This window comes from Channa argus, chromosome 4, assembly GCF_033026475.1.
Source record: "Channa argus isolate prfri chromosome 4, Channa argus male v1.0, whole genome shotgun sequence".
NCBI classification, from domain to species: Eukaryota; Metazoa; Chordata; class Actinopteri; order Anabantiformes; family Channidae; genus Channa; species Channa argus.
In genome coordinates, this window is record NC_090200.1 from 20,392,903 (window position 1) to 20,416,232 (window position 23,330).

A 23,330-nucleotide genomic window follows, 5' to 3' on the forward strand; every position below is an offset into this window, starting at 1 on the left:
GAATTGAATTGTCAAATACATTTTTAAGTCAGTGCTGAAGACCTAAAGTTTTAATATATATAGGTCCATAAAATCTGAGCAAAGGTAATATGTTGATACCAATCATACGATGGGTATGATTCAAGCATGAACATGTAGTAAATCTTTGGTGAAGATTGTTTCATTCACAATATAAGATGGCAGTGAAATAAATACATGAGTAAAGCATTGTAAAAGTTTAACAGTTTGTTTGTCATTTCCAACACTGAGTCAGACACAGTTGCTGAAGGCAAGAAGTTCCCCTACAAATCAGGGTCTTTGTCACAATGAAAACATCAGCAGTGATTTGTTGGTTTACTTGGAGTCCAAACCTGCTCTCTTGAAACCATCCAGCAAAGATAAAAATGGATGATAAACTTGGCCTCAGGGTGCTCTGACTGCCAGATTTCCCTTGTCTCCATCCTCTGTTCTCTGTAAGGCAAGTCCAGACATGTCCTGTCTCTACCACCCTCCTCCGCACTTCAACAGGGTTCAACCTATTTGGGAAGGGCCTGAGCTTCAACAGAGTGGCAACCCACAGAGCAAACATCCCACCTGAATCCTGCAGCCTTTCAGTCAAAACAAGCAGGACACACACCTCAGTGCAGCTGGCCTCTCTCTCACTTACCTCTGTCTCACTTACCCACAAAGGAGGAGCGGGTGGGGAGGACACGAATCACTGAGAGAGAATAAAAGGCTCGGAAGTGCTTAAAAGTGCAGGAAAAACCACTTAACATCTGAGTAAATAGTGATGCCCCTTATAGAAATTAAACATGAAATGATCAGCTTTGTTAGCTTGAAGCTTTATTGGCGAGAGATTAAATTTATTGCAAATTTGATGCGTTTATGCTAAATGTGGAGCTACAGCGTTGGTTATTTTAGCCCAGTTAAAATGGGGCAACGGCCATCTTATCTCAGCAAGTAAAATCTGTGCAAAGACCTCGGAAGCGCTCTTATAAATTTCTGACATCTTGTTTTTGTAATCTGTACAAAAAACTGAGGTGTAAACAGACCAAATCAAACAGCATAGTTTATACATGTTGATTAGTGAGTTTTGGAGTAAGCTAGATTTTTATGTTTTTCTACGACTTCATTTTCTTTAAAAAAATTGTATATATTGTATATATAAATAAATAAAATTGTATGATTTTGTTTCTGTAAGTAGCATTTTAACAAGTAAAAGAAAATGCTTCCAAAACGTGCTTCCAAGTCTTGATGAGGTTTTATTTCCCCCGCTTCCATCTGAACATAGATGTTTGAATGTTCCCTGCACTAAAGTCCATTGATATTGGCAGTGAGTGGAATAAAGGATTTTACCACAAAGCAATTTACGCTGCTCATTCATCCAGTGCCAGGAGAAGCAAACACACACGGAGACAAAGAGCCACAGCAGGAAAACGGTTACAGACACACGCTAAAAGGGACCTTCTTTGACGGAGTGCACACTGCCAGGAAAACTAACAGACGCACTCTCCAGTGGCCTAATTTGGTCCGTCACTTCTTCCGCCAACCCCACGCATACAGTGAGACAACACAGTGGTCCAGTGTGCAACCACTCAGACATCCAGGAGGGGGACATTGCTCCACGATCTTTACCCAGCTACCAATCTGCCCACTCTACTGCTTCTCCCATGTCTCCACCCAGGTTACACCACAAGCTCTTCATTTTTAGATAGTAACCTAAACATGTGGCGTTGGTACAAAATGGTAGATTTTTTTGAGTTAGATCTTTAAAGCTTTGGTTGTAAGCCTATGAAAAAGAAAAATTTAGGTATGAACCACGTGTTTCATCAAATATATGTTGTTTGGAGATCCAAGTTATTTTATTAAGTGACTAAATTATTATAAATGCGAAGCCAGAGCCTTTATAAACAAATGAAGAGTATGAAAAAGTTTGAGTGACAAAGGGAAAGTTCAGATGAGATGAGGTTGAGCCACATCAAAGGCTCCAAACAGCTACAGTAAACCCTAAACAGGAAACGCATTCCTTTTTACTGGATTCATTTCTGTTTAGGTAGACTCAACACTTTGACGTGGCAGGTATGTCTTTACACTCGATACATGTTTGTAAATCAGATTGAAATGCAACTCTTAAATTATCACAAAGACAAAGGTTAACGACAGGTTTTGGATTATGTAAAACATAACCACCTATCGGGCAGTTCTTAGGAAGTACTTCATCTGAAAAGACAACTAATCAAAGTTTTACAGAAATTAGCTTGTTTTATGAGTAGTCCCCCCCGTGCTGCAGTATTCTTATGTCTAGGAGTAATTAAATTACAAGTGTGATTAATTCTTCCAGTTCCAGTTCAAAGATCTTTGTTTATGCACATCAACATCTCCCTCTAGTGGACATTATTTGACTACTGCAGAAACCCATTTCTTTTGTTGAGTAATATTTCTTTTTGTTAAGATCACTAGTGGATGAACCTTTCTGTAATGAGACATTAATGAGTGCCAAAGGCAGTGGCAGGGTTAAAATTTTTTACTGTAGTGCTACAGTACGCAACAGGTATGACTGAAAACATCAGGAGACATGTTCTCTGTAGTTTTGCTCCTAATGAGAAAATATATGGCATGTAGAATAACCACAACATGGCAGTAGAGTAAAAAACAGTAACATAAAGAATAAACAAATGTGTAAATAAAAGCAGTGCTGTCCGGTTCTACCTCATTAGATAGATCCGTACTGGCAACAGAGAATAAAGTTCAAGGAATAAAAACCAGTGATCACAGATCTGACTAAGTTTAGCACAACCATAATGGTTTCCTTGCACAGGTGAACGCAACATACACACACACACACACACACACACACACGCACACACACACACACACACACACACACACACCTGGTGGAGAGCGATTGTCACCCCTGGTATCCGTCCTCCAAGCTGAATTAGGTTAGGAAAGTTGAGGTTAATCACCCAATAAATACATTCTGAAATCTCTTTTTTAAGCATAGACTGCTAGACAATTATATACAAACTGATTAAAAGAAAAAAAACAACAACTCATTATTAGGTGTTTACATCGTAGAAGTGTCACTTAAACATGTCGAGGACAAAGATGCACACAGATGCCTTCTAATGGGCCACAATGTTTCTTTCCTCCACACACTGCTCCTAGATGTAACTGATTAAACACTAGTGTTGTAGTCTAGACTAAAGCAGTGCTATGCTATCATCCCTTCGGTTCTGTTACTACAGGCACACTATTACAAAGACACTGTTTGGCTCTCTGCCCTGCCTCCTTCCCCTTATCCTTCCCGTGTGTCACTACAAACATACATAGTGACACAGTGCTCCATGTAAACAGGTACTCTTTGTCCTTTCGGATTATAAACACTGTTTTGGTAAAATCATCATCACAAAAAGACGAGACAGAGTGTTTTTTAGTGTACATCAATACAAAACACAGAATTGCACTGCTGGAAGTTTTTTTTTCCGTCATACGTATATGTTGTGGTTTTCTTCTTATTCTTTTTGGCTGTAGCATTAAGGCCCAAAATCTGGATTGGAAGGGGAGTACAAGCAGTGATCTGCACCCATAGGGCCTACTGTAGTTACGAACAACAGGCATACAGGCACACTAACATTGACAGTATTGCAGGGCAATATAAAAAGAAACTAAGGAATGGTGAAACATCCTCTCTGTCATTTTGTTCTGAAAAATTATTCTTCATGTTCTTTGTACATTTCAACTTTTTTATTCATAATCTTTTCAGCTGTGCACATCTCGCGCCTTTTCACTCCAAAGTGCGTGGGTGCCGGTGCTGTTTCATTCTGGCTACACTAGGGGATGCCGTTCCTCTCTGCAGGTGACTGACAGGTGGTGGCTGTGTTTATTGCTGTAATGTCTGTGCTCCTCTTTTGAGGAAACAAAGGGACTAAGTTGCCCTCCTGACACTGATCTGCTCACCTTTGCTTTTTATTGTCTGTGCTTGTTGAAAGGATCTGATGCTAGATCAGAGCCAGAGGGCTAACTTCTCCCAGTAGAGTGAGCTCAGGTGAAGACATAGTTGAGGAAGAGCTGAGAGAGGAGCAGAACGCAGAGGATGAGACAATGGCGGCCTGTTAGTGACACACTCTCGTCTGACGCTCTCTGACGAGCCAGTTGCCGACCCAGAGCCACCAGGTTTCTACAGACAGACAGAAAGGTCAGAGTTTCTACTTCTGCATGGAAATTAGTATCATAAAATGTTATCTGTCCTTAAATTAAAAGCCTGTAAAAAACATAGACCCTGCTATTCCGGTTGCTTCACAGATGTTTGTGTCTAAGTGTGTTATTTCACCTCTGTATATCCTGCTGTGTTTTCTGTATAGATGTGATGGAGGCCTCTATCAGAGCGATGTCCTTCGTTTCTTTACTGCACCGTGCACACTGGTTTGAAAACCCTGGGCACATGACAGAAGAAAATACTTGCATTGAACCATTCAAGAAGTGTTTGTGACTGAGTGTGTATGCACTTACCTTCGTTGTCTGAAGACTCGTGTGTGGGTTCTGGGGTGGTGCTGCTGCTCTCTGTGTTCTGGCTGCAGCTGGACGGCTGACTGCTGTTCTTTCTGTGCTTCCCATTCACAGCAGGCTGGGAAAAGGCAGATGGGGCTTATCGTGAATGATTCAAACACCGCTGCTCACAAATTGCTAGTGACTGCCATTAGGATAAGAGCTGAACAAAGATGGGGTTTAAATGTCTAGGCATTACTGCGGCAAATAATAAAAATGGCTGATCGTGCTTTTTGGGAAACTTAACAAAAGCTAAATATAAGGTGCAATTTGGCTCAGCAGGAAACGGAATGTCAGTAATACACCCATCACAATTACGGAGTTAAATGCAAAGGTTTGCATCACCTTCTGTTGGTTGCCCCAGCTGTGGCTGTAGGAGAGCCCATTGTGTTGTCTCTGGTTTTTCTCATGTGTCTGAATGACTCCATCCTTCTCAAACTGAACCAAACAGCGCTCGGGCTCCCACGGCTTTGGGCTGTTTATCAATTACAAAATATGAAGTTATGATAGCATTGTGAGTTAAATCTGGAAATATCAGCTTTTCCACATTTTTCCTCTCCTTACTCTACAGCACAACTGTTCTTATGCATGATGTGAGTGTGTTCATACTCCATGTGGTTATAGATCCATTCAGAGGTGACAGGATCCTGGTGGAAAAGGTGTGGGACCCAAGGCTTGTCTCCTCTGTCTTTGGCTTCCTTCCGCTGAGCTTCCTCGAGGACAAATTTCTCCTGAGTGGCACGTAGCTGGTCTCGATCCATGATGGCACTGGTCACATGCTGCCAAAGTCTGCCACAACATTAAAATCAGATGCAAAATAGGTAGATGTGCTGTAATGCTCGCCAGTTGTTTGCATATGATGTAATGCTATTCACACAGTCTACCTTTCAGACTCAAACTCTCCCTGCTGATCAATCTGCACCACTTGTCTCTTGAGGCGGCTGCTGCGAATGTCTGGACTTGGGTTCCATAACACCTCCTGCTGGCCTGAACGCTTCTCATGAATCAAAACCTCGCTATCCTGATTGCAAGCAAAGGAAACAGCAAAAACAAATATTCGTTACGATCAATTAAAAGATTTCGTGTTTTATCTTGCTCTTTTGTCTCCTTCACGAGGAAGTCAGACGGGATTACCATTTTCAAAACAGCTGCTTGTTGCTGTGCATCCCTGCTTCTCCTAAAACTCTAATTACCAATTCTGCCTCAAACTACTTAATAAGCAGGGAGTAAGTGGTAGAGTGGGATGTGGAAACATACATTTCAAATACTAGAAATAAAAGCAGCAGGCTGGGACCAAGGGTTGAAAAGCTCTCACCCAGTGTCCATCAATTGTGGAGAGCAGCTCCTCTCCAACAAAGATCTTGCCACTGATCTGATTCACAGAGTAGGAGCCTCCGAGGAAAGGCTGTAGTAAACAGAATTTGCAAAAGAATATGAGCCATCACAGTATCAGTGTAGTGATAGTGAAGCAATTAGTATGAAGATAGAATTTTTTACTGCTTCAGAACTATACCTTCAGTTTGAACTCAAGCTCTGTGAAACATTTTGTTTTCTCACACTCAATAGTGACCTTTCCACCTAGCTCTAGTGTCATAGTGCCGTAAAGTATACCTACAAAAGACACAGATTTAAAGTGAGAGCACCAGCATAGATTAACAAAAAGTACAATTTCTGACACTGTTCTCTTCTTTGCTGTACAGTTACAGTAGGTATGTATAATGCATTACCTAGTTGCTGAGCATTCCCTGACTGGATTAAAGGAACAAGTAAATATGTTAACTTACAACATGCTGAATGAACTGCACACTCAGAGAGTAAACCGAAATCTGATATGATTTAGAGTAGAAGTAATAGGAGCTTGCTATTTAATGTCCAGTATACCTGACAGATGACAGCAAGAGTCACTTGCACAGTTTCTCACAGTTAAAAGTATTTCAATGTATCTGTAGTAAATGAGTTTGTATTAACTCCCTGTGGTGATAGTTTGGTACTTTGTGTGTGACAATGAGGATTGTTACCAGTGGAACAGTATATGGACCTTTTGTTCTGCCTTAGAATGCCTCAACAAAATATGGCAATAAAAAACACAATAGTTGTATCCAAAGAGATGATGCAGTAAGGAGGAGATTGTTAGTTATGGGAACCTAATGCCAATGCACAATGTACCATAGCAATAAGAAGGTAAACAGATATGGATGTTGGTAGTTACAGGAGAGCTATTACCTTTGCAATGAGCATAGGGCATGGTGATGGTATACTCCTCATCTCTGTTTAGAAACAGCAGCCTGGCTTTGCCATCCAGAATAGCTGACAGGGAGTTGCCTACAGCAGAGGCACAGATTTTTCTCATACACATATCTTAAAAAGTTTACACTGACAAGCATTTATTGATTCTCAGAAGTAAGGGTTCAAATATGAGACCAACTGCAAACATGTGGTCATATTGTGCATTGCAGTTTGAAGTATGCTGTATACCATAGAACTTTGACTTGGCCAGGATACTTCCGCTGATAGAAAAACCATCCTTCCTATTGCAGACATAAAAGGCAGAGATGGGTGGATGGTGGGACACCTGGCAGAAGATAGGGGAAATAGACATTTGAGTTGCACTTTGAGGCAAATGGCTGTCCCATAATTTGTCACAAAATCTTCACTTGCTACCTTTCACAGGTGCTGCCTCTATATTGTGCAAAACTATTTGCAAAGTGATAAATAATGTCCTCTGCTTTTAAGCATTAGTTTTTAACTTGGGTTTACCTGTTCAGCTATGTAGAAAGTGCAGCTGTTAGTTTGATGATGAAGCCAACAGCATCGAAATGTTTCTCCCAGGATTGGGTTGTATGGCTTTTTCAGACCCTGAAAAATGCAAACAGCACCACTAGTATCAACATGAGTGTCTTCTGACACTAACGGTCTATATTTAGTCTGTGGAAACAGCTTTCCTTTTTCAAGTTTTTGCAAGTATGGCAACATTGCGTAACACTTGCCCAATACCTGGCAAGAAAAGCATCCTGATCTTTTTGCTGCACAACGAAACCCAGCAAATTATTTTCCATGTGGGGAAGAAATACTTTGAAATAGAGCGTCATGCTAGAGCCCAAAAATCAGTCTAACACTGGAAACAGTCAGTATATCTGCCAGTCTTTCCAAAACAATCAAAACTTCTTCAATTTCTTTTCGAAATATGCTATATAGATTAGAGAGAGGTGTTATCAAAGACTGATGTGACCCAAACTAATTATACTAGATATTTGCTACTTAAAGTTTTGAATGATGCTCTTCTTCCTAACCAATCAAAGACTTTCACATATTTCTGCTAGACCTGCATGATTTGGCACAATTTTTTGTAATTTTATAACTACTAAGCGCTGCGCACAGGGTGTGGCGGAGAGCAGCAGATCAGAGGAGGGAGCAGGAGTCCTAGGATGAGCAGATTGTGTTAACGTGAAGTCTTGCTGGCAGTAGTAGTAGTGATAATAAATTGCATAATGTAGTTTGAAGTCTGTATATTACATTTTATTTAATAGTAGTAATTAATAGTACTAATCTAAACTAAGACCAAAGATATAGTGTAACAATTTACTTAAAACAATTGAAAAGGATTGTTTTGGGGTTTTTTCAATCCAAAAACAAGCTCAGCAAAAGAGCAATATCAAGGTCAACATCTTTTCATGGCAACATGGTAAATTTAATATGCCATCGGAGTCTGAACAAATCTTACCTTGGGCTTTTTGTAAAAACCAGACAAGTACCATCTTAACACCTGCTTGATGCGACCATATGCACTATCTTCCAATGCAGCTCTGTGGTTATGGGGGCAGAAACATTTATTATAAAGAGACAAGCATATGGGTAATGTTTTTTATTTAAAGGAAAATACTAAAAAAACTACAATCTCTTTTTAGAAACACACGCCCAGACAGAATTGTGACTGTAAATGACTGACTTTGAGAGCAGATCAGCATGGTAGTAGTAGTCAGAGAGCTTGTCTAGGAAAGAACGTGGCTCCAGAATGAAGGTGGGAAGCACGACTTTGGACAGGTCCATGCCTGGTCGTAGCTGCTTCAGCAAACTCCAGATCAGACCCTTGTTCTCCTCTGACACGGTCTCCACTTGGGATGCCTCCCCAGCCTGAAAAACAAAGACAGAGAGGAGGTTCATGACAGAGAGTCAAATAGAGACGTTTGTAATCACACTTTCACACAAGAAAATTTCCCATTTTCTGGGAATTTACAAACACAACAGAATATTTAAAGTGGTTCAGATTAAAAATGCATGTTACAATGTTTTCTTACTGCCTTTCTACCACATAACATATAAGTAGAACTCAAACAAAACAAATTAGCTCTACACATAAATGTGAATTTAGTTTCACCTCAGCCATCTCCTCTGTGCTCTGCTCTACATAGGCTGTGGCCTGTGGCCCAGGGGACAACTCCTCTGATTGGTCCATGTCGCTCTCTTCTGTCAGCCTTCCACCGTTATCATTGGCTGTAATATCCCAGTCATCAGGAGTCTCGCGCTCCGATTTGTCTGAAAAGCCGTCAGGCTCCATGTGGTGACTGCCCAGCAGCACAGTGTCATTCAACCTAATAGTAACAGAGGAGAACACCAAGGTTAGAGCTACATTAGGAAACCACTACTGTATATTCAGCCAGTTTTTGTACTAATCACTTGTCAATTTCAGAGAAACCTATAGCAGATATGATGATATAGCACTGTGTAGTACAGATGATGAATTACAGAATGCAAAGAGAAGTTTCCTCTGTGACATTTTATGTGTGATCTTATTTTTTTGATTTACCTAATGTCACATGTGGCTAAAATAATATGACCAAGTCATTACTGTGTAAAATGTATTGTGTGTAGAACTCATTGGACATTAAACATGAATAAAGGCTGAGCCCAGTATTCCCTAAACCTTTAGCAGCAATGACTTCATGACTTTTAGAGAAAGAATTCACCAGATCCCATGCCCAATATTACAAATAGATCTTCAGGTACAGCAGTGCTAGAATAAGCAATAATCCCTCTTAGACTGCTTATACCCATAGATCTTACTGAGCTAGCTTCAAATATTACCTCATCAAAACTAACAACCTGCCTGCTAGACCCTATTCCAACTGGACTGCTAAACAATGCTTTACAGTTAATAGACATGTTTGTATTGTATATAATCAATCCATCTTCAGAAACAGGCTATGTACCACAGACCTATAAGGTAGCTGTAATTAAACCGCTACTTAAAAAAGCAGTTTTAACCAATTACAGACCAATATCCAACCTCCCATTTATCCTTGAAAAAGTAGGTGCAAAGCAATTATGTGGACACCTGTACTTCTAACGTCTAACTCATTATAGTACAGAAACTGGTAAAAGTCACCAACGATCTTCTCATCTTCAGATAATGGACTCGTCTCTACACATGTTCTGGTAGATCTTAGTGTTGCATTTGACACCACTGATCACAACATTTTATTACAGATATTGGAACATGAAATTGGGATTCAAGGAACTGCACTAGGTTGGTTTAGTTTTTTTTTTTTTATCAGATAGATTCTAATTTGTTTATGTTAATGATGAATCGCCCATGCCACAGGGCTCTGTGTTAGGACCAATAATTTCTACTTGTCTTCCGTGGGGTAAATTTAGTCTATTCCCCCACACTCCCTAGGCAACATTATTCGAAAACAAATAATTTTCCATTGCTATGCTGATGACACCCAGCTATATCTATCTATGGAAGCAGATGAAAAAGAAAAATCAATAAATCAAACTTCAAGCATGTCTACAAGACATAAAGACCTGGATGTCCCACGATTTCCTACTTCTAAAAAAAGCTAAAGTTATAGTATTTGGGCCTAAAAATCTCAAGACATATGCTGTCCAAACATATTGTTACTTTAAATGGCATAACTCTGGCCCTCAGTACTACTGCAAGAAAACCTTATTTTTGTCCACGATTTGTCCTTTACCTCACATATAAAACAAATCTGTAGAACAGCCTTCTTCTACCTATGGAACATTGCCAAACTTAGGAGCATCCTGTCTCAAAGTGATGCTGAAAAATTAGTCCATGCATTTGTTACTTTTAGGTTGGACTATTGTAATGCCCTACTTTCATGATGCCCCAGAAACTCCCTAAAAAGCCTGCAATTAATCTGAAAGGCTGCAGCAATAGTACTGACTGGAACTAGCAAAAGAGACCATATTTCACCTTCACTAGCTTCTCTCCATTTGCTTCCCATAAAATGTAGAATTTAAAACCCTGGTTCTTATATATAAAGCTCTATATGGTCAAGCTTCGTATTTAAAAGGCCTCATAGTTCCATATCATCCCAATAGACCACTTCAATGTCAGAATGAAGGTCTATTAGCAGTTCCCAGAATTCCCAACGGTAGAATGGGAGGAAGAGCCTTTAGATATCAAGCTCCTCTCCTGTGGAACTAGCTCCTAGTTCATATTCAGCACCCACCATATCTGTGATTAATTTCACTCTTTAAATTCACTCTTTGATATGGCCTATAGTTAGTTACAGTTATGCTGCTATAGGCTTAGACTGCAGGGGGACCCACCCCTGATGCACTGAGCTACTCTTCCTACTCTCTTCCCACTCTTCTCCTCTCCCACCCCACATTTATTTTCACCACTATCTGACATTAACTTTGTGTCTTCTTTCTCCCTTAGTTGTCTTTCTCCTTCTCTGTCTCCCTCACTCTGTCTCTTTCTGCAGGTGTCCCTGGGCTTTGGAGCTGTGTGTTTTTCCAGTACGCAGGTACTGGTCCTACCAACCTGCCTGATGTTTTTTTGCTTTTTGTTGCTCTTTTTTCTTCTCTCTCTACTCACCCCAACCGGTCAAGGCAGGTGGCCACCCACCCTGACCCTCATTCTGCTGAATAATCCTTCTGTTAAAGGGAGTTCTTCCTCTCCACTGTTAACTAGGTCTCTCTCTCTCTCTCTCTTTCTCTCTCTCATAAAGATGAATCGAATTGTATTGAATGTCATGACCTTACAATACTCTATATACAGAAAACATTACTCCAGTGCAGCCAAAGCTTTTCTGAAAGCAACAAGAAAAACAGGAATAACCTGCCATCACCAGCACAGAGCAGCCTCTAAATTTGCTCTCTTGTATACTCCTCCTCAAGGCAATGATGAGTAAGCATACCGCATTAAATAGGTCTGGATGCACTTAATAAGTCTGACCTGTCTGGTTGGAAGGACAACCAGACCGAAGCACCTAATCCTCACATTTCCTCATAGACATTCATCCCATTCACCAGGTCAGACTTAAATAGGGTAATGCATGTATATGCATGTATATGTGCTTTAAATACACACACACGCCTTCATTGATATATCTGCATGCACACACACACCACTAATTCAAACTGCATCCCACGTGTGATATTCACACTGTAGAATGTTAAACCAAACAGACCTCAGATCAGTCTGTACTTTTAGCAACCACAAGAATAAAAAAAAAAAAAACATATAGTGAAAAAAAGACATCTCTTTCTAGTGCCCACAGAGAGATGAAAATGAGAGATGGAATGAAACACAAGATGAAAGAAACACAGGAGCAACACAATTTCAGCCATTTTCTAAGACCAAACAACAGTCATACACATTTAGAAAGACAAACTGACTAAAACAGACTTGATTAGCATTTTCAGTGATGTGCATATTCAAAATTTATAAGTCAGCTATTTTATAAATATTCCACAATCCAAGTTCTTATAGGCATTATAATGGAGTGCTTTCAAGACCACATTTAGTATATGTGGTATGAGATTATAAATAAAAAAAACAACAAAAAAAAAACCTGGCCAACCACTACTGTTATTTATTAACGCATGCAGTACGTGCATTGGCACAGAGGCGGCTTTCCCTTACCTGAAAGACAGAGCAAATAAACAAAGTCTTCCTCAATAATCAAAACACCAATGATGTTAGCAATAAATCCAAACACAGATGCAGTCTGTTCTTATCTAATCTCCTCTCCTGTGTGCGTTAATGTTTTTAATCTAGTGACTAAAAGGAGCAGGCTTTCTTCGTCCACTCCGGCACACCTGGTTCCTGAATGCGAGTTTGCAGAAATCTATCTGTAGGCTGTGTGTGTGTTTGTGTGAGAGGGAGTTGGCAACGGCTGTGGTGCTGCCGTCTTTCTCTGGGTGGTGGATGGTTTACATTCTAATTCATCTTCCTGCTCTTCTGTGAGTCATGTGACTTTATGAGCTGCACTGATAGGTTGGGAGAGGAACAGAACAGGAGGGTGTACTGAGATGGATGACCATAAAGGGGGGGTTCAGCCATTGAGGGGGTAACAAAAGGAGGAAGGTGTTGGGGAGGAAAGGGATGTCTAATGGCAGAATACTACGATGCCATAATGCACTGTCTAAAGACAGTGTCTGAACAATTATAAATTATCATACAATCATTACATATGCAAAAGGCCCGCAAGATATAAGGAAAATCTGCAATTTGAAATATTCAGTATCACAATGACAATATCATATGCATGAGCTATACAGTTCCAATGTCATTCTCCTTTTATGGATTACATACCACGGCAAACACAGACCTCAAATACTTTGAAATAGTGGAAGTTTTGGAAGCATATGTGCACGTTCTACTTATTTTACAACATTTGTGTTAATTCAAGTACAGAAACACTTCTATTTAAAATCCAGTACAGTTCAACAGCAGCATCTTCCACAGTGCATGATACATTTTAACTCTTTTCAAACTGTATTAAACAAAAATGAATGAATCATTAATGAATAAATAATCACCACCGATCATCTGTTCTCTTTACTGCACCTATGATTCACTGCTGGGCAGACAAAGATTTCTAAAAATCTTACACTGTCCATTATACACTCAGTGAATAACACCAGACGATATCACTTTTAATGGATTTCTTACACAATAAGGCGTTATTTCTCGTAGAAATGCAATATCTCCTGTCTTTCACTTTCAATATGTTACACTTTATGATTCATCAGAAATTAGACTCCTTATAATTTAACATAACCAATCACTAAGTAATCATCACAGTGCCAATCTGTGCTGTAATAAAATGATTGCAATATCTCCTGTCTTTCACTTTCAATATGTTACACTTTATGATTAATCAGAAATTAGACTCCTTATAATTTAACATAACCAATCACTAAGTAACCATCACAATGCCAATAAAATAAATAAAATGAGTGAACACGAACTTTCTGCCATTCTGTGTTATATATCAGGGGTGGGCTCCAGTGTTAGCACAAGCATCAGGTGTATGGGTAAAATGCAAGCAGCAGGCGAACCAGAGGATAGAACTAAACATAGAACAGCTGGTCGAGACCCAAAGTAGATTTAAAAAAGCCCTAAACAGAGCCTGTGATTCTGACTACCCATGGTGGCCTAATTTTGTTGACCTAACAAATTTACAAGTTGTAAATGTAAACTCATGATTACTTTTAACAATATTTTATTCTATAAATCTATTCTTACATTTTTAAATTTACTAAACAGACAGTCAGTTGTGCGAATGGGAAAAACTTATTACATAAAAAAAAGGGCTCAGTTGAAAATTATTTTTCTGCCTGTCTGCTTTAAAAATGTGGAAGATAGTTATTTTTCAAAGCTCATCTTACACTCATATTATTCAAGTCTCAAGTACGTACAGTGTAGGGGATTGAAAAAAAACTGTAGTACAACTGTTATTTAAACTTTAAATAAGAGTTCACCATATGGCTACAAAAGTGGACACTGCACATGCTGCCAACAGCTAGATTTGTGTGTTTAGGTGTGTGTCAGTGTATTTTAACTTTCAGAGTATTTTTATTTTCAGAGTATTGCCATTGTCATTCCTATACATCTGGAAATGTCTGTATGCATAAACAAGTCAGCTTAATAGCATTTGGCAGCAACAACAATTTGGAGTGATTACAGGGGACAAATCTTTCTAATACTACAACTTATAAATCTAAGATGATGATAAATTATAAGTATATTATAAAGTTTATATAGTTATTTTAGGTGCAGCTGTATTTTAATATGCATTACTTACAGCAGCTCTGTGTCAGTGAGAGTGGTAGCCTGCAGCAGGTGGAGTATATGGGAGGACTCTGAAGACATGCTGATATCTCCCTCTCTTCCTCCTTTGGCTGTCAGCTTGTAGAGACTGGAGCAGCTGAGAGCTAGCTCCAGGGCATCCATCCAGCACCGGCCTGAAGAGACCAACACATTTTAGATTAACCAAGGACTGCCACCAATTCCAAATCCAAAAATAATTTATTGAACACATAAGAATGTACACTCTCCAACCAAAACAACCATCCATAAGCCTCACCATCAGACTCTGAGGCAGCTCTGAAGATCAGGTAGTTGCTGGGTAGAGGCTGCGTGATGGAGCCAACATTCTCTCCTTTGGGACCCTAAGCATATGGATGAAACAGTGATTCATGCTTTATGTTGTTCTTCTGTTATAGCAGAAGAAATTTAATCCCTCAAGGGCCTAAACAATAACGGAGCAATGAACTTCATATTGGTCACTTAAAAGTTATTATTGCTAAAAAAATAAACTAAATTAAAATAACAAAACACTTTCAATGTACACCAAGAAAATAACTAATAATTAATCAGAGATTACTTTTCTTATTGTCTTAAACTGCAAACAGACAATCTTGTTCCAATCAATGTTGCTTAACCACATGTCAATGGCAATGGCAGAAAGTAAATTCTGACATCCAAGTTGTTTTCTGTGTTAAACAGGTCAGTAGCAGTTACTTTAATTGCCACAGATATCTGTCAAACCTGTTAGTTTGCAGATTTAGACTGCAGAAATTAGCTACTACAACTTAAAACTCTGATGAGATTGGTTTAGAATGCAGCTGCTATGGATTTGGTCAGTTCTGTAGCAGTAGCAGCAGCAGCACCTGTAATTTACTCTGTGTGCTCTCAGTCTCTCAGTCTTAGTCATGACTCACTTTTCATACTATTATGTATTGGTAAAAAAAACAAATCTGTATGCTAGTACCATTAAATTTAAATGTATTTCTACAACAGCAACATCTAATAAACTCAATGTCTTAAACGTAAAATCATTCTAAAATTAAGGCTCATCTTCCCATAGTGCATCCACGTACCATCTCTCTTCCAGGTAAGCGATGCAATGAAAACATGATACGTTAGACCAAGCAAAGTTCTTCCATTGCTCCATAGTTCAGTTATGATGCTCACATGTTCATTGCACCCCCGCATTCTTTTTAAATAAGGTGGCCAAAACTTTAGAACAACATTTTAATATAATGGACTTCGCCACCCACTATGATCTCAATAATACACACATGGTTTAACTATCACATTTCTGACAGTTTCAACTTATAGACTGATAAATTACAACCATGTAAAAGTAGAATTCATGGCACAGTCTCTGTATTGGATTGCATTAGATTGTACACATGTACCTAACGAAGTGAAAAGTGAGTGTTTTTTTCTCTCTCATGAGGGCCACTGCTGTTGTTTAATCATCATTACTGGGTTATTACTGGGTTGGTAAAACAATGACATATCTTACCTTAACAGCCCAAATGGATTTATCCAGTGGGTGGTAGAGCTTGAAGCAGAAGCCATCCTTCTTGGAAGGTCTCTCGATTAGCTTGCATGCACTAAGGAGGATGGTGCCCACCCATTGGTCAGCTTTTGGTGTCTTATAGATCAAAAGAACTCCAGGCTTCAGAGCACACCACAGTTTGGTCCAACTCTTTAAAGAACCACGAATCTAAACAAAGATGAGCATTGAGATTACTTTTTATATTATATAAAGAGAACACAAGCAATATTATGTTGATTCACAATTGCTTAAGCAGCACAGCAAAAGCCAAAGAGCAAAGCACCCTATATTTGTGTTTTGTAAATTAAATATACAAGATCAAGATCAAGTGTAGGCTGCAGAATTTTTGTAAAGCACAATGTAAAGCATTAGTAACAGATGGCGTGGTACAAATTACAGCCATATTGACGAATACCAAGAGGCGTGAATTGAAAGATGATACAAATTCTAAATATCATATCAGACAGACAGCAGAGACATTAATATAGGTGTCAATGAAGCGGCTCTGTTTAAATACTATTGAGAAAACATCCCTGTACCTTCAGCCAGTTGGAGGTGATGACAACACTAGGGTCCTTTAATGCACTGAACAGTTCTCTAGTTGCTCGTTTCTTCTCCTGCCTGTAATTCCGCTTTTGCACCTGTGAAAGGGAAAAAAACAACCCATGTTTACTCAACCCATGTCAGAATGACCCAATTAAAAAAAAAAAAGCCAACACTAGGTGGAAGCAGAGTCAAACTGCCTTTGGTTATCATATATAGGCTTCATTGTTCATTATTTGAAATACATGAACACATGCGCAAACAGAAAATTATTTAGAACATATACAAAAAAGAAATTTAAAACACAACCCTTTTAACATGAAAAAGCTCAACATTTCTCACTTGTCTCAAGCGAGGAAGTGAGGTATACCTTAAGAGACTCCTTTCGAGCTAGTTTCTCTGTAGGGGAGGGGCAGTCCTTCTCAAAACCATTAAACATCCTGGACTCGGACTGAAGAGAGAGAAGGGACAGCAGATTGTCAGCAAAGAGGGAGACACAGGATAAAAAACTTTCAGATTAAGTAATCTATAATAAAATATAACAGTGGCTTTTTAAACAATAATTCATGTTTCACTATTTAATAGTAAGGTGGTATTAAACACTTATTTAATGTAACCTAACGTGCTTGCAGAATGAAACGTGTGTCATTTACTTGGGCCCCTTTTAATATTGCACATCTGTTATACCATAAATTTTAAGAAGCAGCTGGGTGGCACACAATCAGCAAAGCAACACGGCAGACAGTTTTTTTCTTTTCATTAAGTAAAAAATAAACACAGAGTGGCAAGTTATGCTGCTCTAATAGGTAATTACATAACCACTTATGCACTACTACTTTTAACACAAATGGCTAATATTGCGATTTCATACTGGTTTGGTGCATGGAGGACAGAACTACAACCCACAATATAATATGCAAGGGTGTGGTTCTGCTTAGTCTTCTTTTAGCCCCAAAAGGGATTTTAGGATGGGTTTTTTTTTTTCCCAAAAAGCCACAGATGCAGCTGCCCTATGAAATATTCCAAAAGAGACAGGGCAAAGCAACAAGAAGGGAGGAGGACAAGATGACATTACCCAGTTGCACCAGTTGCAACTTTTCCAAATTAGAATTATTACAAAAAAAATAAAAAAATAAGGAGACATGTAGGACTAATACAAAGTCATGAAGAGAGGCAACATCAGGACAATAAAAGGTGTCCAAAAAAAAATTGTTTATAGTGCGAAAGACACAGTTCCCACCATGGCGCTGACATATAACGTGCTATATATGCTCACATGGATGTAAGCAGCAGATCAGAATCGGTATCAGGTAATACGTAATACTGTGTATCAAATCATATCAGATCCAAAAAAACCTACATCGGGACGTCCCTACTAAAATTACTTTAAGTTTAAGTTTGTTAGTGCAAACAAGTAATACACAACCCTAGGGGTGACCTTGAATAGTTTAATATTTGATGATTCCATTTAAAGGAGCCTGATTTGACTGCAAATTTTACAGTCAAATTGTTGCAAAATGTGGTCACAAAACAAGGATTATTCTATTACAGGTATGTGGGGGGGGGTGCCCAATTTTTCTTTCAAATTTGTCAGATTTTTACATAGCAGATACAGAAAAGGAAAGGCTACATTGATACCAAAGTATAAGTCAACAACCAAATAGGTTTCACTGAACAAACATAAGGAGAACTAGTATTCAAAGAGGAAGGGACAAATATTGAAGAAGTGAGGAGTTTGTGTGCGTATCTGCCTTCAAATAGGCAGATCCGGCTATACACATAAATATAGCTTCTCTATAGAAATACAGAGGCCTAATTTATAGGGGGACAATGTCACCCAAGACAAAAAGAGAAATGCTGTTTCAAATCTTTTGTCTGGACTGGGCAAATGCAACCAATGGCAGAAATGGAAATTTGGATCAACAAGCAAGAAAAAACAAAACACAAACATGATTCGACTGTCAATTGACAATAGGGAAGATTATAACTATAAATATCTAAAGAAAATGCTTAATCTGTGACACCCCTACACAACAGTGAGCATTTTGTGAACCCTTTGAATGTTTGTTAAATACTCTTAATATTACTTGTCTTCCTTTATCCACAAGCCTTTAAAAATTTGGTTATCTACCTAAACTCTTTAAAGATGTTTCAAGTGTTAATATTGCAATCAATCAGAGAAGAAATCATAGGATGCAAAGAGGCAAGGGCTGTGCCCTCAGCCAGTAGGTCAGCTGCAGTGACCTGTTAGAGAGCTGCCCAATCAGAAACTGTGTTCTTACCTTGCTGCCTGGTGATTGGGCAGGACTAAGTTCATTACTCAGCATGGAGAGACCGTTCCTGTCTTTCTCAGTGCCTGGTGGGAACCCACAACATACAGTCACATACAAATGCTTTCACTGAATAAACCTGCTGACAGACAATTAAAGCATGGCAGCCCTAAAAGCAGTTAATAAGCACCAGCTGAGGTTTTGTTGATTTTTATGGAATCGGTGCAGTACAGCACAATAATCCACGTCATTTCACAGTCACTAGAATCCACGAGCACACATCACCCAATATCACATTTTGTCACGTTCTGTTTGTCAGCTTTTACCTTTTGGGGTATTTTACCTAGGCTGAGGTTGTAGAGGTCATTGTCTCCTCCATAAGAAAGGTTCCGGGTGAGTGTGCGGGGGTCAATTTTAGGTGGAGAGGTGGCATTAGGGCATAGAGAAAACCTTCGATGGAACAAATTCTCCTCCTTCATCCTGACAACCTGCTGTTCTCTGCAGAAAATAAAAGAAAAAGGAAGAAGGGGAATGACGAAAAGATGTAAAAAGGAAGGAGGAAAGCGAATCTGTAAGTGTCTGGACCCCCAGTTTTTCCTCACTCCCTACACTAACAAAGACCTACTGTACGAGGACATGCCAGCTTGTCTACATAACAGCACTGCATGGCAGTGACTAGCAGTGCAGACACCACACTGACAGTGTACATGGCAGACAGAGGCCCCAAACAAATTTCAATTACTCTGTGCATAGAGACACGCTGTCCAAGAAGACCCACACCAGGTATACTACTACTCTTCCATTATCCCTGTCTGCTTGCATTAATAGGCTTTAATACACAACTTACTTTACCCAAAAGAGCAAAGATCATTCCCTTGAGTTAATGCACAGAAAATGGGACAGATGCAGTTAATTTGTTTGTTGAGGTTAATTTACAGCAGTAAGTGGGTAACTTTTTTTCACGCCACAATGCCCATATAAGGTAGAATGCAATGGGGAAAAAGTCTTAATTTATTGCAAATGCCCAAACTAATGATAATATAAAAAGGTGTCAGCATTTTGTTTTAATCCGACAGTTGTTCAACCAACTTGAATCCTTTATTGAATTAGCTTTTTTTAAATGATTGATGTGTCCAATATGCTCAGTATTAATAGTACAAATACATAAACTTTATACATGGCAACATAAGACCAAATGTTTATATGCAAGTTACATTAAACATTAACCACCTACTGACTTTTTTACTGCTCATTTTTCAATAGCTACTTGCTTGTTTTTATTTCCGACAATAAATCAAACTATATAAAAATAGTAATGTAAAGTAGTAACATCTCTTTAAAGAAATCTAATTTAATTAAAAACAGAATAAAATAAAAAGAAAAGAATTGTTTTGTAGTATTCAAAGTTTTCATTCCCTTTAAGAAAATAATCTAAATCATTATTAGCGCAGCCAACTGGTTTCAAAAGTCACACAATTGGTTGAATGGTCATCACCTAAGAGCAGGTCATATGTTTAAAGTGACTGATACACTCCAATCAATAGAAAATGTTTTTTCCCACCCAGATCAGCAACTATTGACAAAGTGCAAACTGTAAGTATAAGTGAAAAGAGTCACAGCTGTGTCCATACAGATAGTTATGTTTGTTAAATAGGTGGTGAGCTGATGGGAAAATACCGAGGTTAAAGAAGCTTAGCTGTTTACACCTGGGTATGTCTCAACTGTTTTACCGTGCTCTACTCAGATCAATATAGTCTCACCATCTGCTCTCAGTGCATTAACACATACAGTACTGAAGATCCTATGACTCCCAGCCTGCAGAACAGTCTTGCCGCAAATCTTCAATTATGACATCCAGGAACAGTGTGTTGCATAAAATTCATTCCTAGAACAATTTCACCGACTGATTCATGTTTTAAGTCTCCCACATTATTCATCAGTAACTAGTTTGGTGGGTGAGGCCAACACATGTATATACACTGGTATATGACAGAATGGCTTACAATGAAGTGAACTAATATAAAGTTTTAAAAATTATTTCAACCATCTAAAAGTACAGTACAGATACAGTATGTATAGAAAACATTAAAAACACAAAAATAGCACACTCACATCCGTATAGTCATCACACCACTCCCTGCTTCCCTACAGAGGCCTTCTTTCAGCCTCCTGACTCCCTTCTTTACTCCCTTCGCATTTTGCGTTGCTTCCTCCTGCCCTCTGCTTCTTTGTCCTTTCAAAGAGCCAGCTACGAACGACCAAGATATGACAGTATAAAGGTAAATGTATTCTCTCTGAAAAGAAGTGTTTTTGTCATTGTGGGGCAGAACTATAAATAGCATTTCACTGCTGCAGAGCATGTGTGCATTTTTCAAACTGTAATGAACCCAGACGGGGGTGAAGACTGCATAGAAAAGACCTAAGAGGCTCTAGCATTACACAACAGTACACAAAATGGGCTGCAAAACTGTATGGAGCAGACACACAGAGAACATTAATACCACTGATAGCACAGGCCCTGAGGCAGGTCAAGATGTGGGCAGAAATGCAGATAGGCCAAACCAATCACAGCTGATCCGTTCAAATGCAGGGTGGGAGTGACTGGAAGGAAGTCTATGTGTATGAGCACATTATACAGTCTAGACTGAGCATGGGTGTGGCGTCACCAATTTTATGTGTTGTGTGTGGACGCACATGTGCAGGCCTGTCAATTGAGTACACACGCAGGATATGACAGCAGAGTTTTTGTGTATTGCTGAATAACACAATTGTAGAAAGAGTATGTGGATGTGCATGCAAGACTGTTTGGTGCCCGCCTGCTTCTGCAGACTGGGGGGATTACACATGCACATGATGTGGGGAGAGAAATTTTTCCTCTCAGCAGCAGTAATGGAGCAGTACACATTCAACCCACATTAGGCACAAACACACCAGCAAAAGTGCCTGAGTTAAAGATTTGCCACATCAAATGTGATGGGAAAATATTGATGTGTGAAAGAAATGCAAAGCATCACACCGATTCCCTTGTCTCCTCAAATGCAGGTATGTTTGCTTTCCTCGGGTAAATGTGCGAGTGCATAAAAATCAGTTTGCCTCTGGCTGGCTGAACAGTGTCACACCAAACATCAAAGCAACATTACATCTAACTAAATGACTGATTACTGTTCCTCCTTTCTTTGGGGAGTAAACTGCCCTTCTACCAGTTTGTCTGTGATGCTTATCTACAAAAGGGTACATAACTATGTTTCTGTTACTGCTGATCAACATACATAAAAATAAGAATAAACTTAGAAACCTAAAGAAAGTATCTCTGTTACATGTCCAACTATAAATCAAAGCATTTGGATTCTGTATCCTTTAAGGTTAAGAAGTGCAATGCTTATATTCACAGAAGTAGGAGAAGACAATATGTGAACCAGAGAACGTGCTTCATGGAGGGGAAACATACATTGACATCAGCAGTACAGTAAAAGGATAGTGGGACCAATACCAGCATGAGCTTCACAAATACAGTTATTGTAGGAATGAAGTTTCATTAGTGCTGCTTTTTCTCATGTGGCCTGATTGGATACCGAAACTAAGAGGAGCTCTGACCTTTTCTCACCAAGTAAAAAAATTAGTTTTCTCCAGGTCCCATTGGTTAATACATTAAAGAGAAAATATGAAGGGAACCTATCCAATGAAAACTCAAGGAGAACTTAAAGGGTGTTTTTGTTTGCACTAAGCTTTTATTCTATCCTATGACTGGCCTTCAATTATAAAGACAACATAAAATTGTGCCACAACTCTCCCAAATCATTGTACAAATAATCTGAAGTTTGCAATCCCCTACAATCATGCTACATTGGTGCCAAGTTAATCTTTATCCTGTGGAAATGATAACCGTAAGCTAGCATCACTAACCCAGTCAATAACATGCATTCCTGTGTTCCATATTAACCTTGAGGTATGTAAACAAAGACAGGAGAAAAAAAAAAAAAAGTTAGCATTTCACCCACGGTTACCTTGTCAAGGTGAAAGCACTTGTCTTGTTGTCACATGGGAAATGCTTGTTATAATAATCAGTACACTAACAGGGAAGGAGAGGGTGGCAAAACAGAGGGAGGTGTCTGGAAGAAAACATAAAAACATGCTCTAACATGTGTGATTTCAATGTGCTTGACTGATTTAATTAGGTTAAATATCAAGAGAACAGGCTTTCTAGTGAGGCAATTTCACATAAACTAGTTTGCATTGTAATTTCTATTTAATTTGATAGTTTGACCTATTTGACAGTAGCACTAGAAGCCATTATCACAATTAAATCAGACAAATGTTTTATTGTCCATTGTAGTCTTTGCAGTGTCAAATTTTCTCACCTCAACACTGTGCTTTTTAATCC

At 38.9% G+C, this 23,330-nt stretch overlaps 1 protein-coding gene across 6 annotated transcripts in view; it reads right to left on the reverse strand.

The window, feature by feature from the left end:
- Positions 1-2,488: 2,488 nt before the first annotated feature.
- osbpl5 (oxysterol binding protein-like 5) overlaps positions 2,489-23,330 on the reverse strand; it is a 36,850-nt gene continuing 16,008 nt past the window's right edge. For 2 of the 6 annotated variants that reach the window (XM_067501597.1, XM_067501600.1), the window contains 21 exons: positions 19,293-19,447; positions 18,962-19,035; positions 17,050-17,130; positions 16,676-16,777; positions 16,101-16,304; positions 14,874-14,958; positions 14,592-14,751; positions 8,903-9,116; positions 8,474-8,658; positions 8,249-8,330; positions 7,285-7,383; positions 7,003-7,099; positions 6,751-6,849; positions 6,041-6,138; positions 5,843-5,932; positions 5,412-5,548; positions 5,137-5,316; positions 4,873-5,002; positions 4,492-4,606; positions 4,313-4,415; positions 2,489-4,159 (listed from right to left, as the gene is read on the reverse strand). In XM_067501597.1, the coding sequence (XP_067357698.1) occupies positions 4,024-4,159; positions 4,313-4,415; positions 4,492-4,606; positions 4,873-5,002; positions 5,137-5,316; positions 5,412-5,548; positions 5,843-5,932; positions 6,041-6,138; positions 6,751-6,849; positions 7,003-7,099; positions 7,285-7,383; positions 8,249-8,330; positions 8,474-8,658; positions 8,903-9,116; positions 14,592-14,751; positions 14,874-14,958; positions 16,101-16,304; positions 16,676-16,777; positions 17,050-17,130; positions 18,962-19,035; positions 19,293-19,447 (2,626 nt within the window). In that variant the 3' untranslated portion in view covers positions 2,489-4,023. Of the gene's footprint in view, positions 4,160-4,312; positions 4,416-4,491; positions 4,607-4,872; positions 5,003-5,136; positions 5,317-5,411; positions 5,549-5,842; positions 5,933-6,040; positions 6,139-6,750; positions 6,850-7,002; positions 7,100-7,284; positions 7,384-8,248; positions 8,331-8,473; positions 8,659-8,902; positions 9,117-14,591; positions 14,752-14,873; positions 14,959-16,100; positions 16,305-16,675; positions 16,778-17,049; positions 17,131-18,961; positions 19,036-19,275; positions 19,448-21,061; positions 21,198-23,330 lie in introns of those variants that run through there. The other 4 variants (XM_067501595.1, XM_067501596.1, XM_067501598.1 and 1 more) reach the window with 4 other exon arrangements.